At 41.0% G+C, this 12,487-nt stretch overlaps 1 protein-coding gene across 12 annotated transcripts in view; it reads left to right on the top strand.

The window, feature by feature from the left end:
- The first annotated feature begins 5,860 nt into the window (after positions 1 to 5,860).
- The window catches only part of elavl3 (ELAV like neuron-specific RNA binding protein 3), a 12,535-nt gene continuing 5,908 nt past the window's right edge, over positions 5,861 to 12,487 (top strand). For 5 of the 12 annotated variants that reach the window (XM_037689115.1, XM_037689112.1, XM_037689109.1 and 2 more), the window contains exons 1-3: positions 5,861 to 6,391; positions 12,044 to 12,263; positions 12,357 to 12,460. In XM_037689115.1, the coding sequence (XP_037545043.1) occupies positions 6,383 to 6,391; positions 12,044 to 12,263; positions 12,357 to 12,460 (333 nt within the window). In that variant the 5' untranslated portion in view covers positions 5,861 to 6,382. The remainder of the gene's footprint in view (positions 6,392 to 12,043; positions 12,264 to 12,356; positions 12,461 to 12,487) is intronic. The other 7 variants (XM_037689114.1, XM_037689111.1, XM_037689106.1 and 4 more) reach the window with 4 other exon arrangements.

The following is a 12,487-nucleotide window of genomic DNA, read 5'->3' as shown; positions in this document are numbered from 1 at the left end:
ATTTAAATGGTGCCACTGCTGTGCTCAGAGGAAGGGTGTGGCCGGCTGATTCTTCTCGCCTCCTCAGCTGTCGCGGCTTTGTGACGTCTGTGATCCCATTTGCTCGATCATATTATGTTATCTGTCTGGTGCAGAGGACAAAATGACAACCCTGAACAATATCTCGCAAAATTCAAGGATCTGTTTATTTATTGCCAACAAAATTAAGTTGCCCAGTGATCTGGCAAGCTGTAGGAACAGCACAAAATGGCCAGACTGTTTACTTGAGGAAGGGGGGAAAAAATCCATATCCCCAAGAGCAATGATGTCTCTCTCCGAAGCAGGTAAAGCTGCAATCTCAGTCATTCATATTTAATTCCGCAAGAGTTTCCAGGAAGACTAATGTGCTATTGATTTCAAGTCTCCTATTACTGCGAAGGGGGGAGGCCATGAGGGGAGAAAGCTGGACTACAGGGAGCAAAAGCAAGAAAATGAAACGGGAGAGGAGGAAGGGGTGTGATGGAGGAGGAGAAAATGGAGTATGATGGCTAAAGCTGGAAGCTTTCCTTGGAAACATTACAGTACTCCTCACAGAGAGCCCGCCTTATATAATAAACTGCTTATCACCATCAAGTAAATACATAAAATACATGAAAGCACATCAAGTGAAAATGGGGAATTTGTTTTATCTTATTTAATATTTACTTTTCATTAAGATTTTCTACAAGCTAGAAAAGCACATGTGAACAGAACACTTTTTTCTATTTGTTTCATGTCCATCAAACGTGTGTTTTTCTTTTAATTTCAAATAAATAGAGAGCAACAGAAGAGAAAGAGAGAAACAAGAGACTATCGAGAACGTTTCAGAGCTTTGTGTGTTTAAGGTCTCTCTCCCTCGATTCCAGCTCAGACAGGACAAGATGAAAAATTAATAACCACGGCTTTATATTCAAAAAGGTTTTAAGATTTCTCTTGTTTAAACCATGAATGTTCATATGAGAATACACCTGTAACAAAGAGAAGCTTATTAGTGATAATAAGCTTATGCCAAAATTTTATTTGATTTAATACCCAAACAATGAAGCTTATCTATTCAGTAATGACTACATAAAATAAAATAAAACTTCTATAGGAATACAAAGAATTAACCAGGAAGAATGAAAGTAGAATATCATACATGAATTTAAAAAAAAAAAAAAATGACAAGAGCATCTACTTCAGAGACTTCCTCCCACCAGCCTGTCTACTCTAATAATAGCCCAGAGACAACACATCCAGACAGACAGAAGAGAAGGATGGAGAGAAAAAGAGACAGGAAAAAGTGCAAGTAAACCCATGAGGGAGACCACAAGAAAATTGCCAAATAATACATAAAGGGTTGAATTAGGCCAGTTGCCACTTTCAACAAATGTCCTTTAAAAAAAAAGAGGCTAATTTATTTTTGGAATCTTCCCTGAAAGCAGTAACTGCTGCTGCCACTGAAGCCTGGAGCCAGGCCTGGTGGATGGGGACCACTGAATTACCCAGACCTGCAGGCTGAATCACCCTCCCCATCCCCCAGATTCACTGTCATATAGTGTCACTCTCCCCCTCTCTCCTTCTTACAAATAGACAAGGCCTCACCGCGGGGCAATGGCAACAGGCTTTCATTTTGATGTACTGAAAGTGCAATAACGATGAGCCACAGAGATAGACCGTCTGAAGCACTCAGAATTTCTGGGGTTTTACCATTTACAATGCTTGATGTTGCACTTGCTCCCTCAATTAGATTTATTGTGCAAAGCTGAAAACTTTCATTTACGTATTTGTTTATTTGGTGTTCAAAATCAATTTACTAATCTTATAACTCCGATTGTGGAAGGAAAAAAATAGCACACTGTGTAAAATGTACGTAAAAACAGAATGTAACAGTTGTAAATCCAAAAATCAAATGAATAAATAAACAGTTTTATTCACAATGGAATGAAGCAAACATAACAATTGTTGAGACAAAGATATTGTACTGTAAACATTTTGTAGCAGAAAATCCAAAAAAGGTTAAAAACGAAACGGCAACATATCTAAAAGAGGTGGCAACAAAAGGCTGTAAACAATAAGAAACAGATGGAGAAGTATTTTATGACAAATTACGTTAATTGGCAACAGGTCCGTAAAAGGGTGTAATAAGTAAAGATGGGCAGAGGTTTACCAGTATGAGGAAAAACTATATCTAAAAAAATTCAGAATTGTATTTTTCAACATACAATTGGAAAGACTTACCCTACAGTTTATAATATCATCAAATATTAAGTTAATCTGGATAAATCTCTGTGATCAAAAGACAAGGATGAAAGTCATTATTGAAGTTCGTGATCTTCAAGCCTCAAGCGTCGCTGCATTAAAAACTGAATTGAATTTGTTACAAATAACTCTCAGGAACACTTTCTCAACTCATTGTTCGTAAACCCAGTTCACTGTTCCTCCTACAAGTGCTGGTTAAAACTCCATCATGCAGAGGACAAGCCATGCGTGAACACCATTCAGAAATGATGGCATCTTCTCTGGGTCGAAGCTCATTCGAAATGAACCGGGGCAAAGTGGGAAAGCTGCTCTGTGGTCAGACAAATAGAAAATTAAAACTCTTTCTGTAAACTGCAGATGCCATGCCCTCCATACTGTGAGAATCTGGACCGGGAGAAACGTCCCGGGTTTCGGCACCATTTTGTGAGAATCTGGACTGGGTCCGTCCTTAAAACTGGTCCAACTCCCCAACTCTGGCGTCTGGTTCTTTTATTCTCAGATGGAGAGGAAACTCGCTCTAACTCAAATAAATCAAGATATATAATTTCCATTTACCAATTTAATGTTCATCAGGCAGGAGAAAGTTACAGGTTCGGCGCTGCAGGCGTCCGTCCAACTTGTCTTAACCCGGAAGCGGAAACGGAAGTGGAGGCCCCGTCTAACAGAACTCCCCAGATTATATTGGCCCTTGGCTCCGCCTTCATTTCCAGGAGTGCAGCCTATCAGTGAGTATCAGTGGGGTGACCCTGAGTGACATCATTGGTCTTATCTGTTTCTGATGGTGAAAATGGGTGAAAGTGCAAATCTATATATGTGATTGAAGCCAACTAAATAAAAAAATACTCCTTATTGGGTGTTGACCCTGGGAAGTTCTCTCAGAGCAGCTGGGCCCATCTCATGTGTACAGAACTGGGCCAGAAACTAGTCTGACTTTGTGCAGACAAGACCGGGGGTCTCCGCATGATAATAGGATAACTCTAACAATACTAACAAGAAGAGGGAACATCTGGCTCGTTATAAGCATCCAGTTCAAAAGTCTGCCTCTCTGATGGTATGGAGGTGCATTAGTTTGTATGTAATGGGCTGCTTACATATCTGGAAAGGCACCATCAATTCAGGATATTAGGTTTTACAAGAATACATTTTTGTATTCATGAACCATGAAAACCCAGGATGGTTGAACAGTTAAAATCAGTCCACAGTCGGACAACATTCTCCTCCTAAAACTCCAGCAGCTGGTCTCCTGGGATCCTCAGTTCTTGGACATTTACAGGCTGTTATGAGTAGAATAGGGGTAGCTTCATAGTGATAAATACTGTATGACCCTGTCCCAAATTTTCTGAGCTGTGTTGCTGCCATAAAACACAAAATTACCATTTTTCATGTTTTTACAAAATGATACACTTTCTTAGTTTAAACATTTGATTTGTTTAATATGTTTCATTGCGAATAAAAGTGCCTTTGAGAGATTAGCAAATCATTGCATTCTGTTTTTAGTTACATTTTACTCCATGTCCCAACTATTTTGGAATTGGGGTTGTATAAATTTCTCTGGCTCTAAGGTGCATTGCACGATACACAAAGACAAAAGGAGCTCTGCTTCAAGACTCCTAATCACCACTGAGGGGACTCTTAGGGGACTATAAGGAAATAATCAGTGAAACAACAAAAAAAAGGCTTTTAAGCAAAACTAATGCTTGATCCATGATTTAGTAACATACAATAGGTGCTTCAAATGCCCTCTTACCCACAGAGAGAGGATTCAGCTGCCATGCTACTAACCAGGGCTTTAATGAGAGGCCACAATTAAGCCCGTTTATTCACATTAAGGGTGAACTGTAAGTGGAACTGCAGTCAGTCAACGGACCTGGTTGCCTTTGTGTTACAAGAGCCGCTTTTATCCAGCCAACAAAAGAGAAAAAACACAAGCACCTAATGAGTGAATCTCGCCATCTCCTCTCAGACTTCCATGCACGCTGGAAGACACACACACATACATGGACACACACTTGTCCTCCCTCTCTATGAAAACTGACTCAAGAGCTCCAACGCATCCAGGCTGAGTTGAGTCACTGCTTGTCAGAACAGTGGGGGCGGGGTTAAGACAGACTGACAGTGGGGCTCCATCTCTATCCTCTTATTAACGCTTAACGAGCACTTTCCTCATGCAATATTCATCTCCACTAATATCATCCAAGCTCTGAGCCAGGCTTGCTACTTATGTAAGGCAATTATGTAAATATCAGACAGAGCCAATGTTCAGAGGCTTGTGACAGTAAGGAAAGAGGGCTGTACAGGAGAGATTTGGAAGGACAAACGTAAACATGGCAGAAGCAGGGAGTGAATTACTTGTGTTTCCTGCTATTTTTCTTCAAGTACTGACTAATATCCATCCACATAATCAATCAAGGCCAAGTGACCAGCATCAATAATGCAAACATTTTTTTCTCCTTCTATCAGTCTTCACAGCCAGAGCTATCTGAGGATTTCTCAAGGTCAAATACGGACAGCAAAGCAAAGGAAGTGATCACATCGGTGCCACTTCAATCAAAAGTCATAAAATATCCATAAGACATCAGTTCTTCAAACCGTTTAAGGTCTTGCATCCTCACATGAACTCAGAGACCCTTGTGCAAATAAACATGCATGCACTAATTTATGCAAACTTGCACCCCGCCTCCCCAGCCCCAGGTCAAGGCCCGTTGGGGGTCTGCACAAAAATAGGTCATTTGTCACACATGATGTCTCGGGGCAGGGGATACATTATAGATGAGTCCAAACAGCATGTCTCGGTGAGCACTTACCATCCAGCCAGGCACATGGGAGGGAGCAGCAGGAGGTGGGCATAGAGGGCTGGGAACGCCTCAGTGAGGAGATCCTGTGTTAGTAAAATAAGAAAGAATACCACTGCTAGCTACAGTCGTTCTGGTAATAAAATAAAATAAAAAAGATAATTTGATGCAGCTTGATCAGAGTCAAAGGAATCTCAGTTCTCCTGTTATGGCTGAATGGATTTTAATGAATTTTCTGGGGGTGTCTAATTTACTATTCCCACGTCTGCACCTGACTCTATGGTGAACCATCTGCCTTGCATACAAAAAGTCTAGAAATCAACCACTCGGTGTTGCAATATGGATTTAATGCTTTGTTTTTGCTTGCATTTAACTGTCTTTTTCCTCCCATTTGCTTTAATTGAGTGAATATGAGCAAAAATGTGAGAGCCGGCTGAGTGAATTGCTTTTATTCACAAAGACAAAGGCCTGCAGGGTGTAGTTGTTTGCAATCATTTCAGACAGGGCTAATTGAGGAATAGCAGATAAAGGAAGGAGCTTTGGAAATGCAGGACTGAGTGCAAAATGGTGAGAAGGGAAAAGGCACGTCCAGTGTCTTCTGCTCCATCCATCTGTTGTGAAAGTGCAGGTGGAGTCCTATTCACTCTGCTCTGCTTGTATGCGAAGAGGAGGAGGAGGGGGAGGGCAGGAAGAAAGGAAGGGCAGTGAGAAGGAGGGAGTGGAGAGATGGAAGGGCAGGGATGGGAGAGGAAAGAGGGGAGGGGAGGGCTCTTGGTGATTTCTCCTGAAGGGGATAATGGGAGAGCGGCGCATTGCAATGGCTGCCATGTAGTACCCTCTCTGCACAATTAGCCAATCAGAAGCGCGCTCTGCCAGCCAGGAGGACGCATAAAAGAAGAACATTGCAGCAGAGGCACAGAAGGAGACTGCGAGAGTAGCGAGGAATTACGCACACACATTCACACACATACACACACACACACATACAAAACAGCCGAGCCAGAACACCCTCCCCTGGACACACCCTGCCGAGGATCACTTCTCTTTTTTTTTCTCCTCCTGAACCATCGCCCACGCCACACGGAGAGGACGCTCTCCATCACCACCATCATCCAGAAGAAAACACCTTTCTTCCCATTTTCATCCTTGTAGAGGACACCTACAACCTCCGAGGGCTGAGATCCTTTGGCGAAGATTGTCGTTTTTTCATTTTTTTCTTTTTTTCTTTTCATTTTTAAAGGCCATATCATAAAAGGCCTGATAGAGACTCAGCTTTCAGCTTGAAGACCAGTGGAAAGAAGGACCTAGATATCTTTCGTTGTACGTCAAGAATGGTTACTGTACGTATGGCTCTATTTTCCCTCTTCCATTCATGATGGGGATGCTGTATCATCGCGCATACGCTTTAATCGCACGCCTTTTGATTTGTTTTGCATGTGCACATGTGATGTCAATGGAAATCGCGCCTTCTCGTGCCTTTTTTTGGGGGGGCAGAAATCAGTATATTTTCAAGCAGAGCGGCGTGGTTGCGCACACATGCCGACACACACTTGGAATTAGTGTCCTTTACGCTGTCGTCCAATATGCCACGCAGTATTCTTTTAACAAGATTAAGGATCGATGCAGGCAGTGTGTGATGCGCCATGCTGCGCTCCAGCCTGCAGTCACCCTCTGCGCTGGAGAAAGTCATTATCCTGCCATTTTAGATGGCTCGGGTTTTACATTTCACCACCACAGCCTCTGTGAAGCTTAAAAGTCAACGCGCGTTGCGTTATTTGGACATGCTATAATAGTGATGGAGATGGAGAAACGCAATAAGGCGCCGTGCTCAGCTGTGTGTGTGTGTGTGTGTGTGTGTGTGTGGGGGGGGGGGGGGGGGTTTGCCGGATGCTGCACAGGGATGCTGGGGACAAAACATGATGCCTCGGAGGCTGAGGGCCCATCCAGCAAGGCAAAAAAAAAAAAAGGGTCGAGTCACTCGGTGAGGGAGGGAGGGGAGAGATTACGCATCCATTGGTTTCGCTTTGAATCAAACAAAGTCCCAAATCCTCAGGGTTCTCGTTGCGATGCAACCGATTAAACGAGGCCGCGGCGCGCAAGGCCGCGCGCGAACATCACCATTTTAAGCGAATTTCCTCAGGAATCGCGTCGTATAGCTGCAAGATGGCCATGCCTCACAGGGCGCATGGTGGGTAGAAGGAGATGGAGGCGATGATAAATGAGGCGCGCGCCGGCGGCAGGGTTGGGCGTGTCTCTCTGCTGGACTGGAGCATCAAATGAGGGCCCTGAAGCCTCAAACGACCTATTCTTTTAGCCTCTTGACTTGATTGCGCATTGTTTATTTAAGCAAACCAATTAAAAGCAACCCATTTTACATAAAAATAGGAAAAATGGATCATTAAAGGAAACGAGGAATGATACAACCTCAGCGTTGCCTATAAAAATTTACTTTTTTTTTTAATAAGAAGAAATTCGTTAAGTTGCATTGAAATAATATTAATGACAGGTCTAAAATATTTAGTTTATGGCTAATTTTAGTGCGCAAAATGAACAAATCACCAACACAAAGAGAGGCGCGTGGCAATACTGAACCAGAGAAATTTGTTTTGGCTCAGTCTGTCCACTTGACGCACGTTAGATGTTCTCTTTGTTGAACCTTTTGTTGCTCTCGGGCCTCTTTGGTGGGGAGCATCTTCTCCACGTGGTCCGCAGTCCCTCACGCCTGTACCGCAGTGCCAAGCAAATAAAAGCGTTGAGTCAGATAACCTTTCCGAGGCTCTTACACAATTCAAGGACAAGGACAGGCGAGGCCACCACTGTAAACCAGCTGTGATCTCAAGCTGAAACGTGAAGGATCTTTACTTACATTTTGATTTATTTCCTTTTTAGCAGACGCAAATCATTCAAATTATCCTTATAAATGCGTTATGTTGTTTGTTTTGTAAGGAAAAACAATTATTTTTGTTCATATGTATAAATCTTGTATAGAAGAACCTTACAGAACGTTTATTTTTTATTACTATCCAGGATAAACAAATATATATATATTTATAAAAACACTAACTTGTCTAAATATTTGGATTTTATTGTAGCCTATAATCCAAGTGCTCCCACTCTAAAAGGGGAAAAAAACTGACTGTATTTATTTATTTTAGTTGGATATTTGACCCTTTCTTGCGTTTTTTGACTTGGAGCTGCAACTGTAACGAGCATTGTTCCCGGAGAGTCCTGCAGCCTGTGGCCACGGCACAAAGCGCCACTGTTTACATTAATATTCATAGTGCTGCCATAGCCTCTGCCAGAGAGAAGAGGAGGAACGGGTGGCTCTTTTGTTTGCTCCTTTCAATACATTTATTCAGCAAATAGGCGCTGCGCTCCGTGAATGCCTGCAGAGCGCACAAGCCGGGCGTCTAAAGGACAGCTCAGGAAATGTTAGGACATTATGTATTATTTGACCATATTAGAATTTATGTCAAACTATTTAAATTTCAACAAAGCATACAAAATAAACTCGATGATCTTTGGTTGTTTTCCTCGACTTGAAATGAGCCTGACCAAAGCCACTCCCTTTTCAGCACGCTGGATAGCGCCCCTCGTGCTCCAGGACCTGTGAGACAGATCCGTCTCCTCCAGGCCTCTGACGCTGTCTGCTATCATCTCTGTCACATACACCCAGAGAGCTAGCTTTTTATTTGTCTTCTGTTGAGCTGAGAGGGGAAAAATTGAGACAAAAAATAATAAATAAATAAATAAATAAACTGTGACTCTGCTCGTCCTGTTGTGATCCAACTGCCACCATGATCCTTTAAGCTGCAGAGAGTGTGGCAAATGCCCTTTGTTTGGGATAATCCTGTAATCTGTGTTATTTAGAAGGCTCATTTACACTTTAGCCTATGTGCTTGGATTTATTTGATCTCTTCCAGAAAAAAAAAAGATCTTTAGACAATGTGGGTTATATATTAAGATAACACACAATGTTATTTAAACACAACATTTTTTACTTCTTTGAGCTTAAAGCAGTGATTAGACCTATCTAACCTAAAATGGCATGCAGCAAATACATTTACTGGTGCATCAAGCTTATGATTCACCAACACTTACATGCTGGAACTAAATGGGGCCCCTGACTGTGAGAACATAATTTCACACATTTCATGAAACATCCACTTTGTGACATACACTGGGAAAAACACATGAACTAAGAAACTGTGACAGCTTGGAGATGCTGTATTGCATTTGGAGCAGAAATGAACAAAATGCACCAGAAAGCATGAGGCCACAGGCTGCGTTTACATGCAGCCTTGGATTGTTTGCGTGTTTTGTAATTTAATTGTGCACAGTGTAGGTGGTGTGTGTTTGTTTGGCGACGGCGGCTGGGCTCCTGCATGCGTGCAAGTCTGCAACCATGTGTGGGCGAAGCTGAGGCACTCCATTAAATATTAAGGGGGGTGTCACAGAGCCCCTGAAATAGAAAGAAAAGCAGCGGTGTGGGACTCAGAAGTGCTGGAGAGTTATTATCAGAATTCTGTTTTTATCCTGATTGGAAGTATTTAAGTCAAATTACACTGAGCTAATTAGTTATTAGTTGTGGTTTTAGTCGTAAATCTCTGTATCTGTTATTGCAATTGCTAAATATTTTCTGATTACTTGTGTGTTTTACTGCTATACCATCACATTAAGTCACTATAGCTTACTGTAAAACCAAAGCTAGGCCACAATATTGTACTTGTTGCTGTACATTATAAAATAAAAGCTTAAAACTAAGCTCAAGCTGCCTTAAAATAGCTTAAAAGCATCTTGTTGCTTCTAGTTTATTTATGGAAATCCAAATATTTATATTCCACGACCAGTTTTTAGTGACTTATATAATTCAACACAGTTTGCTGGTGAAGTTTCAGCTGCAAGGCTGAGGGTTTTCCACTTGGTGAGTCAAATGTGTCCCTAAAATATCTCTCTTTATTCCCCTTTTTTGTAAATGTTGTTATTTTTGGGGCACAGTAAGTTGCTTCTCTTCGTCAAATGCATCATAGAACAATGTACTGCATTAATATTATAACACTTACAAGAAAGCAGGTTAACTCCACATTTTGTTGCTAAATAATAAAACAAATTCAGGCTCTGTCTTAGTTGCACATCATTAATCTTTGTGTGACAGCTTGCTGGTTGTACATTATTCACTCCCGGTGCACTGATGTGTTTGAAGTATTTTATTTTATTTTTAAACCATCACCACGCTGCTTTCCTTTTGTCATCATTCATTTGACTTATTGAGATTTGTTGCTTTTGCAAAGACATACAATCTAAACATATGTAAATATATGCACATCAGACAAACGTTCAACATAAAGGATAAAACATCCTGTCAGACGTTAGAAACAATGTCGTCTTTGAGGGGGCTGTTACCTGGGCAACAAGAGTCAAGGTGAGGCTCGAAGCTCGACAGCTGGATGCAGAGACGATGGGAAAATTATTTTTGTACACAAACCAGTTTATAGACCTAAGGAAAAGAAAATGAACCCATCAAATGAGACATAAAAAAACAAGAAGTTTAGTTTAGTTTAAGTGGTTTGCTTTTATGATGCACACTGTTTGTACAAATAAAAACATGCTGCTTGAGTTACATGAGTTGATAAGAAAAAAGCATACCTTTTCTTTAAATATTTATTTAAAAAAAAAGACACTTAAAGAAGCATAAACTGCTGCTTTTTAACTTTCAGAAAGCTATTAACAGTATCAGTTATTAGTTTATATGTATGACGTGGCATTTATACCATTCAAAATCTATTTTAAATTATTTGAGACTTATTAAATAACTAGTTTTGTTTCTTGGGTCTACATTCTACAACCCCAGAAGCTTCAATGGGGCTTGTTTTTTCCTTTTTGACTCATAGCATAAGTAAGTGACCATCAACACTTCAATGCCACAGTGGAATATTATCCATTTACAGCATGCAGCTGTTTGTACAGATGTTTTCCAGAGTGGTCAACTAAATGTGACCAAATGCATCTAAATCAACACAATAAATACGTTGCAGACATGTTGAAAATGTTTTTATAAAGCTCATGAATATTTGCATGACTCATCCATATGAGTGCACTTTTATACTTTGACGTTTAAATTTAAACTGGATGACGTCAGACAATTTAAAACTAAAGTAAAACCCCGCAAAATATTTTCATACAAATGTATTTTAGCTTCAAATAAACGTGAAACTACGATAAGTCTTTTTTATAACTCCTTGGATGTTTTGTTTGTTTCCTTTTCTTATACACTTTAAAAATGTTTGCAATTAACAAAGTAAAATTCAACTGAATTGATTTCAAATCACCCCCTACAAATCAAAGTTTCTTCTAGAGAAGCGCAACATTCAAAATATTGATCAGACGAAAAGAGCTCAGTGCTGAGGAAGAACTGGAGCAGGAAGTTTTCTTCAATAATGGTTCTTGACAGTTTACTTGACATAAATTAGACAGTATGGCTCACTCAATACACACAAAAGAGACACAAAACTAAAATAAAATAAAAAAAAAGCAGTTTGATGACAAAAACAGAAGAATGAATGTGTGATTTTGTGTTTACCAACTATAAATGCCTTATTTGTTGGAGTGTTAAATCCATCGAACATCTCTTTCACTCTCCTACCATTATCCATCCCATTAGAATGATGCAATGGTGTTTGACCCTGGAAGAGAGAGTGGGGGAGGGAGGGGAGACATAAGGAAAAGGGACTGTGACATCTGCAGGACCAGAGGCAGGAAGCAGCAGAGGAGCAAATGAGGAGGAGGGGAGCATGATAAATCAGAGCCTGTCCACCTCCATTTTAGCAATGCTGATTATTAACCTGCATTTCTGACAGATATAGAGTGGACCGTCTGTGGCTATGCACATGTCTTACATTAGCATTTGGATTATAATACGTTAAATAATAAATGTCTGATATATTTATACCACTGTGTCTGAGTTCTGAGTCTGACTTCGCCCTCTTTCTCAGCAGATAATCAGCACCATGGAAACGCAGGTGTCCAACGGTCCAAGTGGAACCAGTCTGCCTAATGGCCCAGTCATCAGCACAAACGGCTCCACAGACGACAGCAAAACCAACTTGATCGTCAACTATCTGCCTCAGAACATGACCCAGGAAGAGTTCAAAAGCTTGTTCGGTAGCATCGGCGAGATCGAATCGTGCAAGCTCGTCCGAGACAAGATAACGGGTACAAAGTGCTGAAAAAACTAAATAAAACAAAATATTTTCCCACTGCGTTTGGAAACACTCATCGTCTGTATTCTTGTGTCTTTGTCTGCAGGTCAGAGTTTGGGTTATGGCTTTGTAAACTACGTAGATCCAAATGATGCAGACAAGGCCATCAACACACTCAACGGTCTCAAACTACAGACTAAAACAATCAAGGTGTGTGTGTGGGGGGGGGGGGGGGGG

The sequence above is a fragment of the Nematolebias whitei genome, chromosome 15, assembly GCF_014905685.2.
Source record: "Nematolebias whitei isolate Nwh7 chromosome 15, NemWhi1, whole genome shotgun sequence".
Taxonomy (NCBI): Eukaryota; Metazoa; Chordata; class Actinopteri; order Cyprinodontiformes; family Rivulidae; genus Nematolebias; species Nematolebias whitei.
The sequence above is the reverse complement of the archived record's forward strand: the minus strand, read 5'-3'. Positions and strand labels throughout refer to the sequence as shown.